The sequence below is a fragment of the Macrotis lagotis genome, chromosome 8 (assembly GCF_037893015.1).
Source record: "Macrotis lagotis isolate mMagLag1 chromosome 8, bilby.v1.9.chrom.fasta, whole genome shotgun sequence".
Lineage (NCBI taxonomy): Eukaryota > Metazoa > Chordata > Mammalia > Peramelemorphia > Peramelidae > Macrotis > Macrotis lagotis.
This window is the reverse complement of record NC_133665.1, coordinates 151785741-151805694: the sequence shown is the minus strand read 5'-3', so window position 1 is coordinate 151805694 and position 19954 is coordinate 151785741. Positions and strand designations below refer to the sequence as shown.

Genomic DNA, 19954 nt, shown 5'->3' with positions numbered 1-19954 from the left:
TTAATGTTCAGTCTGCGTGCTGAAAGAATGTGTCCATTCTTCTAAGGCTTCTCATTTTACACCTGTCTGGGGATATTTCAGCTGTTAAAAACACGACCATTGAACTCATCTGGTTCCTATAAATTACCTTTGCCTAAAGTTCTCTTGTGTCATGGTTGTCCTTGAGAAACATCTGGCTTAAAGGCTACTTGCCACTACTTATGGCTGCGTTATCTGTTACTGTGCCACCAGGCCAGGGTGGCCTTTGCCATTCTTATATATTAAACTATTTCCTTAAAGTCTAGGAGGAAACGTGGGAGGAGAAATGGATTTTTACTGCACGAACCTTAGAAATAAAAGTCTGTGCACAATTACAATTCGGAGGGCTTGGGGAAGCCGGAGGGCTCCGGCGCGGCGCGGCCCGGCCCCGAGGGCTCCGGCCCCGCGGCCCTGCGGGGAGCCGGCCCCGCCGCCCCCACGGGACCCCGCCCGCCCTCGGCCCTTCCCGGCGGCCCCCGGGCCCGCGCTACTGACCCATGGGCGGGGGCGGCGGCTCCTCCGCGCCTCAGTCTCCCTCCGGGGGGGCCCCGAGGCGGAGCCAAACGGCCCCCGCCGGGGCCGCGTTCCAGGGCGGGGCGGGGCCGGGGCGCGGGGGGGGGGGGGTCTCCCGGCCGCCCCGCCCCGCCGCCCCTCCCCCCGCCCCGGCCCGGCCGCCCCCCGGGCTCCCCGCGCCGCCCCGCTCCGCTCCCGGGGCCGCGGCCGCTCGGGCGGTTACCGGGCATGAGCTGCAGGTGGTTCCCCATGTTCGGTTCTCCTCCGCCACCTTCGTCGGCCATGTCTGTTTACCCGCGGGGGATTCTGGGAAAAACCATTGCGGCCGCCGAGAGGAAGGACGGCGGCGGCGGGCGCCGGCGCCCACAGCGCCCCCTGCCGGCCCAGCGGCGCGGCGCCGCGGCCCCAGCTCGGTCCCGCCTCCCACCCCGAGGGGCGCCGGGAGGCCGGGAGGTGGCGCAGGCGCGTGGCGGCATCGGCTCGCGCCGGAGCCCCCGGAGCCCCTGGGGAGCTCCGCGTACGCGCAGCACGCGCAGCGCGCCTCTCCCGGGGGCGCGTGCACCACGCATGCGCGGGGGGCTCTGGGAGCGCGCGCGCCGAAAACGGGGCAACGCCGCGGCCCCGCCTGCGGGCCCCGCCTGCGCCGTTGTGGGGGCCCGCGGGAGAGCGGGCGGGGCTGCATCCGGGCTCCTGGGGGGCGGGGCGACCTGGGGCTCCAGCCAGAGAGCCAGCCAGGGAGGAGACTGTGGACCTCCAGCTCCCTCTACCCGGGTCCCTCCCCCCACACCTACATGCCTGTGTGTCTGCTTACCTGCACCCCTATACTGCTCCTTATCTCTATCAGCAGTTAGGGGCCTGAGTGTCAGTCACACCTGCATGTGTGCAAACACGCGTGTAGCTGTATGCACGCACACAGGCATGAGTATGCAAGCATGCGTGTACAAGCATCCATACCCTGGAGTGTGTGGCCAGGCGCGTGCACGCATGGGCACGGAGGCTTGCATGCATGTGTGTATGTAAAGCAGTTGTGTGTGCAGGTAGCATGTGCACACCGATGCATATGCCACGGTGGCATATCTGCATGCATGTACACACAAACACGGTTACATGTATAGGAGCATGTGTGTGCGTGCACCTGTATCTATGAACATGCTTTTATAGAAGCACACCCGTGTGCACACACGTGGATGTGTGCGTCGGTGTGTGTAAACAGTTTGATACATGCATACATGCACGCCTGCAAACACGTTTATATGGATACACATGTGTGTACCTAGAGCATTGTGCATGTGTGTAGAACAGTATGTACAGTGTGCATGCAGCGTATGCATGTGCATGTTTGGCTGTGTGTGTATGCCTGCACCAACCTGTAACCACACACTTGTGCCAACATGTAGGTATGTGCTCGCCCAGACCTTCGTTTGTATAGGAATATATAATGACACATATCTGTATGAGCTGTGCCTGTATGAGCCTGTTCCTGTGCGTGAGTATGTAGCTATATGGATATGGATGAAGACATAGATACAGATAGAAATAGATGATCTAGATAGAGATGCACAGATATGGGATCCAAGCTTATTCCCCAATAGATAAGCGGTAGATGGATACAAGAGACAGGTCTCAAAAAACATTGCAACGTTTCAGCTGCCCTATAAGAGAAAGTCCCAAGTCACTCCTAATAAGAGAAATGCATAATCAAGAGAACCCTGAGTTTTCATTTCACCAGCAGCAAAGATGATTAATGAGAGGATCAGGAAAGAGTGGTAGAAAGACAGGAATATTAATACATTATGGGCTGAGTTTGGGTGCAACACTTATGCAAGTCATTTGGAATCATGCAGCCATCAAGAAAATGGCTAAAATGTCCCTATCATTTGACTCAGAGATTCCATTAAAATGCAGAAAGCTGAGGATCAGATAAGGAAGGCTTCAAACAAAAATCCCCCACCCCCAAAAAAAACCCAACCTATATTACCAGTTTTCTTGGTCTCAAAGAAAGGGTAATAAAGTAACTGTCCATCTATTGAAGAATGGCTAAACAAATTGCAGTATATGAATGTTCTGAAACATTCCTAGGCTATAAGAAAAAAAAATGACTGCAAACAGGCATAGAAAGATCAATTGATGCAGATCGAAGTTAGCAGAGTCAAGAAGAGAATACAGATGCAGCAGTTGTAAATGCAAATGACAACTACAAAATAATTAAAGCTGAATGATGTGAAGTTAGGGGGAAAAACCGTTTAGGCTCTCAAAAGAACCAAAAGACAAAAACTATTCCATTCCTTTGAAATGTTCATGGTTCATGGTTGTGGAACATTGCACATGAGGTCAGTTTTTCAATATATTGATTTATCAGTTTTATTTTTGTGCTTTACTTTTTCGTTAAATTATTTACTTTTCAATGGAAAGAGACAAAGAAAAACATTGTAAGGGGAAATTCAGTTAATATAAAAATGTATGAATATATTTTTTAAAATAAAAAAATGTCTCTAAGGTCCTTTGTAGTGCTAATTGTGATTCTCTTCTTTGTCTTATAATTGAATATTACAAATGTAACTAATCTTGCAATTCAGTTCAATTTTGTAAGCTTTTTTTTTAAGTACCTACTCTATGCTAGACTCTCTGCTAGACCCTGGAGATACAAGGAAAAAATTAAATTATCTTTTGCCCTCAAAGATTCTCTTTATAAGGATTAGAGGTGGGCACAGAGAAATGAAATGGATCCAAGGAATGAAAAGTCGAGAGATTTGATCTTAGGGGAAGCAAGATTAGGCAAGGCAGATTGGTGCATTGGAAGAAAGATGAATCTACCGTTGGAGGATCTAGTCTTGAAGTCATTTTATTTCAATTTTCTAATTCGAAAACTGATGGATGGATGAATGTTGAACCAGATGACTTCCAAAGTTTCTTTCAACTTCAACCTTCTATGATCTTATGAGATGGGTTTGAGGGTGACCCAAAGGGCAAAGAATTATGCAGGAGAAACTGTATAAAATGTTATCAAAGAGCCATCTGATTAGAAAATATGTGTTTACGTATGCTGTTTACATAGCCTATGGGCTATATAAACTGTCCATATATATTCTGTTAATATATTCATATGTGTGTGTGTGTGTGTGTGCCACATACATACCTATTTCTGTCTTATATAGTCATATATAATTAATAATATAATTAACTTCATACAGGAGGGCAATGGATAACTAATAGGCAGTCTATCCTCATTGCTCATATAACGCCAAGAAAATACAAAGAAAACTCTCTGGCTATTGAATGTTCCACTTTCTAGAATATTTGTGGAAAGGATACATTTCACAAAAACATGCCACTTAAGTATATGTGGAGGGAAAAATGGTCTGAGCCTCTGAAATCAAGGCACGCATGGAGAAGACAAATGGAGGGAATGCCCAGGCATAGACATGGCTAGGATAATTCTGAGATCTAGCCCTGGAGAGCCTCTGCTGCCTTTCATGATGTCTTTATGCAGCCCTTTACTCCTTTTGCTCCAGTCTTCTGAACTGCTTTCTCCTGCCATCTACTTGACCTCAATTTTTTTTATATTTTAGGTTTTTGCAAGGCAATGGGGTTAAGTGGCTTGCCCAAGGCCACACAGCTAGGTAATTGTTAAGTGTCCGAGGTCAGATTTGAACTCAGGTACTTCTGACTCCAGGGTTGGTGCTCTATCTACTGTACAACCTAGCCAGCCCTGACCTCAATTCTTTCAAGACATCTTTTGGCCTCTATTCTCCCATTTACTAGGAAGCTGTGATTATAAAGTCTCTCTTTAACTACTGTGTAATTGGTTATTCAAATACACAATAGTACACATGTAGCTACCTAATACCAGCATCCAAATAATTTCATGTAGCAAGCATATAAACAAGAAAAAATCATCTTGCATAAGAAACAGGTAATATAGACATAAAATATATAACATATAATATATACAATTATGTTGCAACTTCATATAAAGCATATGCATCCAACAATGGGTAGCTGCTTCTCTGGTTGCTTCTGAAGCATCATAAGTTACCATGGTTATGACCCAACTAGTACTGGCACTTCTACTGTGACCTCCTAAGCTTGTAGATGTCCAAGAATGACTATTAGCTAGATCAATGTCCTAGATCATGGGATCCATAGGTTGAGTTTTGGAAAGTACCTTAAAGATCTTCACATTCAAAGCCCCTCATTTTATAGAGGACACCAAGGCTGAGATGTTAAAGGATGGCTTGCCAAGAGTCTCCCAGATTGTAAGGTATGAAAGGCAGCATTTGAACCTAGATCTTCTGTCTCCAAGTCCAAAAAATCCATTGCTGGCCCAAACTTTCAGCACTGGGCTTGAATATGGACCAGTATGACTATCATTCTCTCTAGGTTCTATGGATGTTTTTGATACTGTAAGGACCAAGAAGAAAATTAGACAGAAAAGAAGATGCTTCTGGCTTCAGCTCTCCTTTTCTAAGTTAGAATCCATTGTACTCTACCACCTATGTGATGGATATACATGCTCCATACCACCCTATATGAGTTTGGATTCTCCCCACATGAGCAATTGTCTGACTTTAACAGTTTAATAGCTATTCCCTCTTTACTGAATGTCTTGGCTGACTCAACTTCACTTCTCTCTTTCTACTCCCTAGGAAATTCAACTAACTCCCCTGAAGGGCAATAGTTAATTATAATGAGTGATCCTTCCACTTTCTGAGGCCATTTTGTAGATCAGCAACCAGCCCAGTTGCACAATAACTCAATACAAGATAACTTTCCATCATTTTGTCTGCAAACAGATTTTTTTTAAAACTAAGATTATCTCCTTTCTTGACCATGAATATGCACATCAAATTGTCTCATTTTTCTGAGGACTTTTCTGAGCTTAGTTCATTCATACTTGGGAGACTTCTTTTAACCAGTCTCTCAGCTGAGAGACATAATGATTACAAATCTCTCTCTTTTCTCTTCTTTCTGAAACTTCAAAGCACAAGTCAAATAAGTAAACATAGTTCTTATTGAAATATCAACCAATATAGACGCAAGCCTTAGTGTGAAGAAATGGTTCTAGAATCCTTAGCCACACCTCCTAATGTGGTTCATTCTCAAAGTCTATACTGGCAGAGATACCCTATGCAGACACATACTCCTCTCACAATATGTTGGGTTCAGTTATCCTATCTGATTCTTCTTGACACTATTAAAGGTTTTCTTGGTGAAGTTACTAAAGGAGTGACTTGATTTCCTTCTTCAGATCATTTTACAGATGGAGAAACTGAGGCAAATAGGGTTAAGTGACTTGCACAGGGTCATACAGTAAATATTTGAAGTCAGATTTGAACTTGAGAAGATGATTCTTCCTAACTTGAAATCCAATGCTCTGCCTTAAAAATTCCCTATCCACCCCCTCTAAAACATGTTTTTTTTTTTTATTGTTCAATCATGTCTAATTTTTCATGAACTCATTCTGGAGTTTTCCTTGGCAAAGATACCAGAGTAGTTTGCCATTTCTTTCTCCAAATTATTTTACAGATAAAGAACTGAGGCAAATAGAATTACGTGACTTGCCCAGAGTCACACAACTAGGAAGTGTCTGAAGCCATATTGGGACTCATGGACATAAGTCTTGATTCCAAGCCCAGTGCTCTCTCTATATACACCCCATTACACATTGTTGTTTGTTTGTTTTTTGTTTTTTTTCAAGGCAATGGGGTTAAGTGGCTTGCCAAAGGCCACACAGCTAGGTAATTATTAAGTGTCTGAGGCTGGATTTGAACTCAGGTACTCCTGACTCCAGGACTGGTGCTCTATCCACTGTGCCACCTAGCCACCCCTACATATCATCTTAATACCTCTACAAGCTTTTGGATTTCTAGTTAGTATGTCTTTGAATGTTGCTTATATTTTTCTCCTCTCATTTCAGAAGGAGACTTATATGCATGTCTTTACATATAAGGTCCAAAGGCTTGAATATTAGTCAATGATAAGAAAAAGTAAGTCAAAACTGTATCTGACTGGTTATGGACTATATTATCCCCAACCAGAGGAAGAAAAACAAAATAAAACAAAACACACAGAAAAAAAACCCTTCTGAATATCATGAACAGTTTATAAAAATTATCTCTTATGTATCTCCCTTTATCTTAATTTTTTGTGCCAAAAAATTGCCAATTTGTAAATTTGTTTAACAAAATATGTATGTAAAATGCTAACCTGACTGTTCCCTGCTGAGGGGAGGAGAATAAGAAGGGAGAGTGGAGGGAAATTTTGTAACTTGGAAATATGTATGTATAAATTGATGAAAATGAATAAATTTTAAAATTAAAAAAAGTTAAGTAGAGAGGAAGTGATTTGTCTATGATCACACAGCAAGTTTGAGAGTTAGTATCTGACTATTAAATAATGCATCTTACATAGTAGAGATAATGTGTTCAAACTTTTATGTTGGTTCTTTTCTATACTTCTCTGAATATGATCACCTGTAATTATTCCCTTGGGGAAAAGGGAAAAATTTTGGCAACAAGAATTTAATTGTTTTTTTCCCAAGATCCCACAGTCCACACAACAGATCAGCTCTGTGTACTTTCAACTAGAATATTATCACTGTGCTTATATTTGTATCTTCATATAGTGTTAGGAAATGAATGGACTGTTAGATGGCCCCTTTGTGATGGATTTAAAAATATCCAAGTCAGCTTAATATGTTAATACTGAAAAATTCCATTATGCAGTGAATAGAAAACTGGACAAGAAGGCCTGTGGTACCCTGGGAAAGTTACATAGTTTCTTTTTGCCTTAGTTTCCTCATCTGTAAAACAGGGATCATAATAGTACCCATTTCTCAGGATGGTTGTGAGAATGAAATAAGATAACATTCGTTAAGTGCTTTATAAAATTTAAGGTACTATGCAAATGTTAGCTAATCTACTTATAATTTGAACTACATAGGCCATGAGTAATCAAAAGCTATTTTTCTGGCCACATGTTTCATTCTTTATTTATTTAAGCATTGTAATGGATAGAAAACTGAGAAATGGATGGGAAAACTTGAGCATTACTTATTGTGTAAGCCTTAGCTTCTCTCAGCATCAGGTTTGTCATCTGTAAAAGGAGGATAATATTTACTTTACAAGATGGTTATAAGGATCAGAGAAGATTAGATTTTCAAAGCAATTTGTAAACCTTAAAGTACTTTATAAATATTATTGTTGTTGCTATTATCCTTTGCTGGATTTTTACAGATTATTTCCTCTTATTTCCCACCTTGGTTTTTGTAGGTAGACATTACCTTAGGCATCATTATCTCTGATTACACTCTTCTTTGCCCTTTAGTACTACTTACAAATCATGATCACCCAATCTGGTCCTATTTGCGGAATCAAAATAATAATCAACAATCAATCAATTTTCAGGGCAACTGAATCAGAGGCAGAAGTGGTAGTTTCCAGACCTGGCAGCCCACAGACACCTTAGAAGGTCAGCAGAAAAGGTCTGTGTCACTTAGGTGAAAGCAAAACAGAATTCAGAGCAGACCATACCATGCAGACCTGGCCAAAGCAAACCAGGGGCAGCTCTTGGGAGCCACTGAATCGGGAACAGCAGTGGCTGCTTCCAGAACTCTCAGCCCACAGATGGTCAGGGGGTCAGAAAAATTTTACAGGGGTTTATTTGCTAGCATTGAGACAGGATGCTATTGTTTTTTCCATAGGCAAATCTAGGTTAAAGTCCTGGGTGGCAGTCTCATGGCAAGGAGGAATACTAGAACTTGGGGTCATAGGGAGTGGGGACTCTTCTCACAGTTTTAGAACAAAAAGGAGTTTTTGTGGTCATTCACAAACCAGATCACAGGGCAGGAGAAAAAGGGAATATACCTCTTCTCAGATCATACTACCTTGAAAGCATTGAAAACTTGCAGGCCCCTAGAAGTATCTGTGAAAATAGCTGTACCTACAACCCTGAAACTTGAAAAATGCTTTCTTCCCTGTGAGTAGAGTGCTACTTTTTCAGGGTTTTTTTTTTTGCAAGGCAATGGGGGTAAAGTGGCTTGTCCAAGGCCACACAGCTAGGTAATTATTAAGTGCCTGAGGTCAGATTTGAACTCTATCCACTGCACCACCTAGCTGCCCCCAAGAGTGCTACTTTTCAAAAAGAGTTAAAATTCAATAAATACATGGGAATATGATCAAACAATGGGAAGAAAAAAGATCTAGAAAGTTACTTTACTGACAAGGAAGATCAAAACACACAGACTCAAGAAGATAGCAAGTCAAAGCATTTACATCTGCACCTACAAGGAAAAGATGAATTGTCTCAGGTTATGGAAGAGCTCAAAAAGGATTTTAAAAAATCAAGTAAGAGAGGTGGAGGAAAAATTGGGAAAAGAAATGAGAGTGATACAAGATAATCATGAAAAATGAGTCACTGGTCTGGTAAAGGAGACAAAAAAAGTAGTAAAGAAAATACGACCTTAAAAATAGACTAGGCCAAATGATAAGAGTTGCAAACAGCCCATGGAGAAAAGATTGCCTTAAAAAGTAGAAGTGGTCAAATGGAAAAGAAAGTACAAAAGTCACTGAATAAAATAATTCCTTAAAAATTACAATTGAGCAAATGAAAGCTAATAGCTTTATGAGAAATCAAGAAACAATAAAACAAAAACCAAAAGGTTAAAAAAAATGAGTGAAAATACCACATTGGAAAAACAATTGGCCTGTAAAAAATGGATCTAGAAAAGATAACTTACAAATCACTGGTCTACCTGAAAGCCATGATCAAAGAAAGAACCTAGACATTATCTTTCAAAATATTATCAAGGGAAAATACCCTTCTAGAATCAGAGGTTAAAACAGAGATTGAAAGAATCTACTAATCACTTCCGGAAAGAATTCCAAAAGAAAGAAAAGTGCTAAAGAATATCATAGTCAAATTCCAGAACTCCCAAAGAGAAGATCCAGAAAGAAACAATTGAAATATCTTGGAACTGCAATCATGCTAACAGAAGATATAACAGCTTCCACATTAAACAGTCAGAGGACTTGGAATATGCTATTCGCAAAATATTTTGGATTAAAACCAATAAATTGTCATATATACCCAGCCAAATTGACCATATTCTTTCAGGAGAAAAGATGGATATTCAATGAAATAAGGGACTTTAAAAGTTTTATTATGAAAGATGAGAAATGAACTGAAATTTGATCTTCAAATACAAGACTCAAGAGAAGTATAATAAGGTAGACAGGAAAGAGAAATGATAAGGTACTTAATAAGGTTAAACTGTTTACATTTCTATATGGCAAGATGATACTGGTAACTCATAAAAGCTTTATCCTAATTAGGGCAGTTAAAAGGAATGTATATAGAGTGTATATAGGCTACAGATGTGAGCTGAATATGAAGAGATATCTAAAAAAACCAAAATTAGGTGGTAAGAGAGAAATGTACTGGGAGAAAGGATGGGTCAAGGAGAGACAAAATGCCATAAATTATCTCATATAAAAGAAGAAAGAAAAAACTTTTACAATGGAAGGGGAAAGGGAATAAATGAGAGTGAGTGAAACTTTCATTAGAATTGGCTCAAGGAGGGAATAACATGTATCCAATTGAATATAGAAATCTATAGAATAAAGGGCAGATCAGGAGAGGGAGTAATCAGGAGCAAAACACTTTAAAGGAGGGAAAAGATGAAAGGAGAGGAGAGGAGAGGAGAGGAGAGAGAGAGAGAGAGAGAGAGAGAGAGAGAGAGAGAGAGAGAGAGAGAGAGAGAGAGAATAAAATTAGTGGGAGAAATAGGCTTGTGGGAAATACAGTTAGCCAAAGTAAGTGTAAAAAAAGAAATTGATGCAAGTTCCTCTCTTAAAAACCTCATTTTTTTCAAACATAGAGAACTGAGTCAAATTTACTGTTATTCCCCAATTGATAAGGAACCAAAATGATTTTCAGATGAAATAGTCATGTATTGATAACCATATAAAATGCCCTAACTAAATATTGATTGGAGTAATCAAATTAAAACAATTCTGAAATACTACCTCCTACCCATTATACTGACTAATAGGACAAAAAGAGAAAATGACAAATATTAGAGGAAATATGGGAAAAATGAAGCAATAATGCTCTGATGGTGGAGTCTTGAAATGATCTGACCATTTTATAGAGAAATTTGGAACTATGCCCAAAGGGCTATAAAACCAGGCATACTCTTTGACCTAGTGATATCAATACAAGGTCTGTATCCCAAAAGAAATAAAAAACAAACACGAAAAGTTCATATGTTATATTGGCTGTTTTCTGGCGAAGAGGGGATGCCCATCAATTAAAATAATGGCTGAATAAATTGTGGCATGTGATTGTGATGGAAAACTGCTATAAGAAGTGATGAGCATGATGCTCTCAGTTGGGAAAGACTTACATATACTGATGCAAAGAGAAATGTGCTGTGTACAAAGTAACAGCAATATAATAAGATGATCAGTCGTGACTGTCTTAGCTACTCCCGGTTATACAATGTCCCAAGTCAACTCTGAAGGAGTTATGATGAAAAATGGTGATCATCCTTAGAGAAGAAAACTGATGGTTTCTAAATATAGATTGAAGCACACTTTTTTAAACTTTATTTTTTAATTTTTATTTTTGCTCTTTATTTTATTTTCAATTACATGTAGTTTTCAATGTTAATCCATATGCAGGTTTATGAGTTCTACATTTTTCTACCACCTTCACTTTTTCTTTATTTTTCTTGAGGATTTTTTTGGTCTATGTTTTCATTTACAACATGACTATTATGGAAACGTTTTGCATTACTGCACATGTGTAACCTATATCGATTTGTCTTCTCAATGGGAGTGGGGGTAGAGAGGGAGGGAGAAAATTTGGAACTCAGTTTTAAAAATGAATGTTAAAAAATTATTTTACATGTAATTGGGAAAAATAAACGTTGTAAGTCAATTTTTTTTAGGGTTTTTGAAAGGCAAATGGGGTTAAGTGGCTTTCCCAAGGCCACACAGCTAGGTAATTATTGAGTGTCTGAGACCAGATTTGAACCCAGGTACTCCTGACTCCGGGCTTTATCCACTGTACCACCTAGCCGCCCCTGTAAGCCAATTTTTTTAAAAAAATCATTTAACTTTTGGCAACTTGCATGAATCCACAAATAACCAGGTTATTTATTTGTACTCTGGGATTGTCACTCTAGTTGCCCAGTGGTCCGTCTGGAAAATGTCCATAACTTTCAGGAATTCTCTATCAACTTCAATAGTCCTTGACTATTAAAAATAATTTGGTGTTTGTCACAAGCACATGGCAACACTTATCAGAGATAGGTTGTATGTTCTTTCTGGATAACTAACAAAATGAAAAGTAAAAGAAGTAAATGTTTTTCAGCTTAAATGTGAATTCTATTTAGATCAAGCAAATTGACTAAATGGTTTTCCATGGCATGTCTACATATATTTCTAGCCGACAGAAATAATTCAGAATCCTTAATTTACATAAGGGTCACACAGAGTGGTTGTATACAGTAACCTAATTCACCAAGAAAATGACAGATTGGTGATTCTTTTTATACTGCTTTGCCACAACTCTGTAATAATAAGAGTTGCCAATGATATGATGGAAAGTTTGTGTCAATTCATTTAATCTAATTGAAAAATAGAAAGAAGTATAAGCTCAGGCAAACTTATATAAGCAGCCGCACTTGTGGGCCATCATTACAAACATTTATTCAACAAACACCTGTGCCAATTATTTGGAGAGATACAAAGTGTATCTAAGACATCACTGTATATAAGACATCACTACTGTGGTAAAGAGATAATAGACACACACCCATATAACTATGTTCATCAGAAAGTTGTCCCCCCAAAAGTGTTGTGTTTAAGGCAGAAGATCTTTATTGACAGAAAAGATTATGGAAGGCTAAATGGGGATTAGAGCAGCCAGATGGTGGTGCAATGGATAGAGTGCAAGGCCTGAAAGAAGAAAGACTTCATGAGTTCATATCCTATTCAGCCTTAGATACTTACTATGTGACCCTGGGCAAGTCACTTTACCCTATTTGCCTCAGTTTCCTTATTTAGACAAGAAAATGCAAGCCTCTTTAGTATCTTTGCCAAGAAAACTCATGATTTAATAGCAGATGGAGGTGGCAGTTAATTTAATTTTTATCAATAATCAAACGTATTAAACACCTACTACATGTAGAGCACTGTTTTAATCATCAGTTAATAAAAAACAAAATTGGAACAATCCCTATTTTCAAGGAACCTATATTTTACTGGAAGAAGGGCTAGGAATTAGATAGGAAAAGAGGAGGGAAGGGAAAGGTATTTCAGTCATAGAGAACAGAAGAAATATATCTGCACAAAGCAAGAAAAGTTCATAGGATGCTTATATCATTTAAAAAATTCATTTATTGGGTGGCTAGGTGGCACAGTGGATAGAGCACCGGCCCTGGAGTCAGGAGTATATGAATTCAAATCCGGCCTCAGACACTCAATAATTACTTAGCTGTGTGGCCTTGGGCAAGCCACTTAACACCATTTGCCTTGCAAAAACTAAAAAAAAAGTTCATTTATTTTTTCCATCCGTATGCACATACATATTTCCAAATTATAAAATTTCCCTCCACCCTTCCTTTCCAACCCCCCTCCCAGCAGGAAACAGTGAAACAGCAGGAAACGTTGCACATACTATTTTGATAAACGTTTACAAATTAGTCATTTTAGGCATGAGAAATTAGGGTTAAGGGAAAGAGATACATAAGAAATAATTTTGTTCTTTTAGATTTTTGCAAGGCAAATGGCATTAAGTGGCTTGCCTAAGGCCACATAGCTAGGTAATTACCAGGTGTCTGAATACAAATTTGAACTCAGGTACTCCTGATTTCAGGGTTGGTGCTCTATCCACTGCGCCACCTAGCTGCCCCAATAAGACATCATTTTTATAAAGTGTTCATCAGATTCAGAAGGGTTGATTTTGTGTGTTGTGTGTTGTGTGTGTGTGTGTGTGTGTGTGTGTGTGTGTGTTGTTTTGTTTTTCTTCCTCTGGATGGGGATCATATAGTCCATAGCCAGTCAAATGCGTTGTCCTAGCTCTCTGGACTTTTTAGAGGTGCTTATATCATTTTTGATAGGATTAATGAAGGGATAGAACAGAGGCACGTGGATGTTAGAATGATTTGAGCAAAACATTTGACAATTTATCTTCTTTACCGCTCTTGTGGAAAAAATGTGGAAAAAAAGTTTTTAAACTCAGCTGAATTCAGTTAGATATATTTGGACTTTGTTAAATACATTGACCAAAGAAAAATTATTGCTTCAGTGTAAGAAGTGACTGAACTCTAAAAGAGTTCTCCAGGAGTCTTTGGTATTACTGTCCTCTTTATCTCTCTTATAAATTATACAAATAAAGTAATTGTTATAATTACAACTATCCCTGATCCTTCTGACCCTGTAATGTCTTTCTGCTAGGCTGGTCTCCTATTGTTGAGTTCCTTCCTTCACCAGTCAGTGAGTTGCTTCCTTTCTAAACAGCTCAGCCACCTTCATTTCCCTCCTGGCTCTTCTCCTGACATCGCAAACTTTAAAATGGTGCCTCCTTCATTAATACCTTCATCCCCATTAATTGTTTTTGCAAGGCAATGGGGTTAAGTGACTTGACCAAGGTCACACAGCTAAGTTATTAAGTGTCTGAGGTCATATTTGAACTCAGATCCTCCTGACTCCAGCACCAGTAGCTCCCCCCTCCAATTATCTTTTTATGTATTTCCCCCTTAGAACATAACTCCTCAAAGGCAGGTTCTATCTCTCTTTTTTACTTGTATTTGAATTGTCAGCACTTCTCAGATCAGCCTTAGTAAGGTCTTTTTTTTTTGCAAGGCAATGGGGTTAAGTGGCTTGCTCAAGGCCACACAGCTAGGTAATTATTAAGTGTCTGAGACCGGATTTGAACCCAGGTACTCCTGACTCCAAGGCCGGTGCTTTATCCACTATGCCACCTAGCTGCCCCTTACCTTAGTAAGGTCTTAATAAATATTTATTGCTTATTTGCTAAAGGCATGCTCATTAAGTATATGGCTAGCACAAAGTTGGGAGGGATAGATGATATTATAATAGTTAATACTTATATAATATTTATAAGGTCACTCTTCTGCAATTATTAGTTCATTTGATCTTCACAAAATCTCTGGAAGGTAAATACTTTTATTATCTCCATTTTACAGGTGAGGAAACTGAGGTTGAGTGACTTGTTAAGGGTTACACAGGTAATAAGTGTCTGAAATCATACTTGAACTCAGATCTTGTGGATTCCAGGGCCAGCCTCTATCCACTATGCCAGCAGCTGCTTCTTAATGGGCTAGATGCCAATTAGAACCAAAAAAGATCTTGTCAGACTGGGAAACAGAGCTGAATGAAATAAGATGAAATTCGGTAAGGATGCAGGTAAAATTGTTATATTTAGGTAGCAAAAAAATCCCTACAGAAATAAAAGATGGTGGCAGCATGGTTGGAAATCTGGAAAAAAAGGTGGGATTTTTAATGCATCACAAGTTCAATATAATGCTAGTACAATTGAGAATCATTACTTATTAGAAAATATTGATGAATTTCTTCCAATGTCCATCTATTTATTGTACTGCCATTTTATATCAACTGAGCCTTTTGATGTGATATGCTTGTCTCATTTTAAGCTTTCTATACATTTGCTATTTCTTATACCATTTTCATTATTTTATGAAGTGATATTTCTTATAACCTTTAGTCCATACTCCTCTGTAGTTTTTTTTCCAAAAGGTTTACATTCTAATTATAAATAAGATGACATTTGCTAGTCTTTAAGATTTAGGAAATGACTGAATACTGACAGGATTGCTGAAGGTAATTCAATAGATAACATGCCAGACCTGGAGTCAGTAAAATTCAGCTTCCTGAATTCAAATCCATCCTCAGACACTTGCTTAGTTGTGTGACTTTGGGCAAGTAGCTTAATCCCATTTACTTTAGTTTCTTCATCTCTAAAATGAGCTGGAGAAAGAAATAGCAAACCACTCCAGTATAATTATCAAGAAAAACTAAAATGGGAAAATGGGTTCATGAAGAATAAGATATTCCTGAACAACAATAAAATTAGTGTTGATTCACTTTCCCAACCTACACCCATATCATCTTGTTGAGTTCACTGGACCAGGGTGACTACATTTTCTTCTCAAGTTTGCAGGGTCACCGCCAAAGGGTTAGGGTGATTTTCCATTGACTCAAATCTTGATTCTTGTATTTGCTCCCCAAAATTAATCACTAGTGATCAGTGCCCCCATTTAAAAGATTAACATCAATTAGCTCTTAGAAAGGAATATTTATTCTAAAACAGTAGCAAGAACAAAGGACATAAATCATTTGCCCCCCCCCCCCTAAACTGGGGATGATGTGAGAAAGGGAGGTGTTATGTTCTCCCCTCTACCACTTCATTCTTTGGGAAGAAATGTTTTGTACAAAGAATTCATCCCACCAAGTTCATTTCCAAATGTAGAATAGCCAATGTATAAATCTGTGTTACTTTTACCTCTGGGTTGGGTCAAGATGATGGCATTCTTCAGTGCCTCAATTGCTGCCTCACCCGAAATATTCTAGCATGAAATCCAACTCCTAGACTTCTGATACTTACTATTTCGGCTTTTAGGAGCTCACAAAATCATTGCCCTCTCTAATATTACTCTACTTAAAAGTAAGAAGAACCCAGAAGTAATAGCAGAACTATACGGTAGTAGCTCTGGTAGAAGACTCTCTCTACTGAATATTTAGCATATTCTTGCCTTTTCACCCAGTCACTAATAAATAATAATAACAAACAATAATATTTATGTAACTGTTATCATCATGCTGGCCTCTTTGCTTCTGCTGATCAAGAACATTTCAAGACAATGTCTTGGGAAATGCTATTTCTTATTGTCTTTATTCATATGATGAAGCTAATTATGCCAACTTCTTTATTCACCATTCTTTGAGGAACTTGTGGGCTATGTTTCCATTCAGTGGCAACTTTCTTTTTTTTTTCTTTTAGAACCATCTTAAAGTGAAAATAACTACCTTACTAGGTAGTAAATGAGTTAGTTCTCCCTCATTGGAGGTTTTCAATCAGAGACTTAAAAAAGCACTTATTTCTTATATTGTAGAGTCAATGCTTTGAGGGATATGGATAGGATTATATGATTTGTGAGATTCCTTCAAATTCTGAATTCTCATTTTTGTTTTATAGTGAGAATGAAATAATTTTGGGGTAGCTAGATATCAACATTAATATCAATGTTAATTATCAATATAGAGATTAGTATTTAGTGACCCCATTTGGGGTTTTCTCGGCAAAGATACTAGAGTGCTTTGCCATTTCCTTTTCCAGCTCATTTTCCAGATGAAAAAACTGAAGCAAACAGTTGTCCATAGCTAGTAAGTATCTAAGGTCATATTTGAACCCAGGTCCTCCTGACTTCAGGGAGAGTGCTCTATTTACTGCATCACAAAATTGTCCCAAGATATTTAGTTATCTTGATATAATTTTAATTATTTCTCTTTGGATAAAGTATCACATTGAGAATGTCTTTAGTTAAATAAGTGTTTATAGATGGCTTGAATTTTTTTTCACTCTTAGCACCTCCTGTCTCCTTCATTGTGAAAGCTAAAGAGTGTTATACAGGACTGAAAGCTTTTTCCATTTTTTTTTCATTTCACAGGTTGTCATGGCCAATAAATTGATCGTCAATTTATTGTCAGGATATTTTTAATGTGGTTAGATTGGATTTTATTGACATTCCATTTTTGGACCATCATGTGTAATAGAAACTTCCAGAACTTACATTTTTGCTAGCATAGTCAATTCCAAGTCATTCTTTGCAGAAGGACTTTGTGGAGAAGGGAGAGAGATATGAATATTAAATAAATCATAGCCTATACTTTCATGGATCTCATCATTTAGTGGGGGAATAGAATAAAAATGAAATAACAATGGTCTTGTATGAATGATGCAATCAATTAAAACACACCAATTAAATGACTCATGCACCATGAATTCTGTCTATACAGTGAATGAAACAATCTTAACTCACCTGGGTCTTATAATCTAATGGGGAGCAGCAGGTGCATGTTATATAGAATAAAGATAAAGGCAACAAATGCAAATTAACTATCTTGTGGAGGTAGCTTGGGAAGTAGTGGGAAATCAGAAAAATCTTGTAAATGGTTGAACTTCATCTTGATGGAAGAGGGGGCCTTTATGTGATGAAAGTGCAGAGGGCTTTCATTCTAGGCATGAGCAATAGCCAGTACAAAGGTAAGGAGATGGAAGATATGAAATGTTTTGTGTAGGGAACAGAGAGAAGGAAAGTTTGACTAGATTGCAGAAAATGGTAGGAAGAGAGGATGTTCAATGATACTAGGAAAGATACATTGGAACAAGATTCTGAAGGGATTTGGAAGTCAAAGAGGACAGTTTATATATTATCTTAGAGGCTATATATAAGGAGTCATTGAAATTGAGTAGGAAAGTCATTAATAAATAAAATTTGCTCTTGAGAAAAATTATACAGTTTGTAGGACAAGTTGGAGTGATGAGAGACATGACTCTAGGAGACTTGCAATCATTCAGGAAAGGAGTGATAGGGACCTGAATTCAAATGATAGCTGTGTGAGTAGAGAAAAGGGATTAGATGCCTACATGACAAGATTTGAGAAATGATTGGATATATGGGGTGAGGGAGTCAGGCTACTAAGATAATGTCTAGATAAATGGTATCAGACTCAAAGATAAATGTTCCTTGATGGTGTATATTGGCCTAGAAAATATCAAATTAACATTATCTATGTTATTTTATTTTTCTAAAATTTATCAATTATATTTTAATCTGGTTCAGGCATCACCACACACTTTTGCAGGTTGTTAGTTGACACCTCAGGCCTAGAATTTGAACCAGGAAAAATGAAATTTTGATGATGCCTTCATCAAAGGCAACAACAGTTATGTTACTTCATGGTTGCCTCTCACATATATTGCTTTACTTAGAATTGTCAAAAGATGCAGTACTTATAGAAAATTGTTCCATTCAAAAACCATTTCTTCCATCTGTTATACTATATATGCAAAAATCTGAAAATATATTGAAAATTCCATCATCTTTGTGGTTATGTTCTTCTTCTTGTTTTTTCAGTCATTTTAGACTTGTCTGACTCTTTGTGATGCCATTTGAAGTTTTTTTGGAAAAGACACTAGAGTTAGTTGTCACTACTTTCTCCAGCTCATTTTACAGATGAAGACCTGAAGTAAACAGGGTTAAATGACTAGCCCAGGGTCATACAGTTAGAAGGTAGCTATGGTCAAATTTGAACTCATGAGAGAGATGAGTCTTCTTGACTCTAGGCCCAGGCGCTGTCCACTGTGCCATCTAGTTGCCCATTGTTATACCTTTTTATTTTGTTATGTCATTTCAGTAGTGTCCAGCTCTTCATGACACCATTTTGGATTTTCTTAGTGAAGGCACTGGAGTGGTTTATTTATCCTGCATATGGGGAAACTGAGGCAAACATAGCCAAGTGACTTGCCCAGGGTCGCATAGCTAGTAAATATCTGAGGTCAGATTTTAACTTGTTTTCCCAATTCTGGTCCTGGTGCTCTATTGATTGTGCCACCTAAGTGCCCCTTTAAAGTCTTTATACTAGAGATGTGCTAATAGTTCCAACTCTAGTATCTCTGAAAGGACCACTAGTCAATCAGTGAGTATTTATTAAGTGATCATTCCATGTTGGGAAAATAAAGACAGTCATGAAACAATCCTTGCTCTTAGGGAGCTTGCATTTTAAGATTTGAACAGCTTCAGAAGAGCACATTCAAAAAAATTCAATTAACTTTTTCCCTCTCCCCTGGACAGGATAGGAAAGTACATAGTAAGAGAAGGAAGAAGAGTGACTTGAAGGAATATAAAGCCAGTGAAGGAAGTGATAATGCTGTTGGCATTGTTAAAAAGTTCTAAATTGGGTGGGTTTTGAGTTGGAATATGTTTAAGATGCCATATCTAGCCATTTGACAGGTACAGGACACTTTTGAAACATAAAGTTGCAGACAGGAAATGCAGTGTAGGAAAGATGGAACTAGAGCAAATGTCTGAGCAGATTCTGGTGAATGGCAAGTTTCAGGTACTGATACTTCTTCAAGGTCTTCGTTTCTTTTCATTCTGTTAGAACTCCATTAATAGATGGACTGTGAAATATTGTAGGGACTGTGCACTTGTGCGGAAAAGTGCAATTATAGCTTTCTGGAATGAAGTTGTAATAACTACTCAAATGCATCTGTTGTATAGGTAATGTTTATGTCAGCTTCAGTACTTGTAAGGGACTGAGGAAACTTTTAGATGCATATATATTAGATTATGGTATATCTAGGGGAAAAT

The 19954-nt window shown here is 38.6% G+C and overlaps 1 protein-coding gene across 4 annotated transcripts in view; it reads right to left on the bottom strand.

Annotated features, from left to right (window-relative positions):
* CRBN (cereblon) overlaps positions 1 to 929 on the bottom strand; it is a 36074-nt gene extending 35145 nt beyond the window's left edge. For 2 of the 4 annotated variants that reach the window (XM_074198687.1, XM_074198688.1), the window contains exon 1: positions 755 to 929. In XM_074198687.1, the coding sequence (XP_074054788.1) occupies positions 755 to 815 (61 nt within the window). In that variant the 5' untranslated portion in view covers positions 816 to 929. Of the gene's footprint in view, positions 1 to 513; positions 606 to 754 lie in introns of those variants that run through there. The other 2 variants (XM_074198689.1, XM_074198690.1) reach the window with 2 other exon arrangements.
* Between the last annotated feature and the right edge of the window lie 19025 nt (positions 930 to 19954).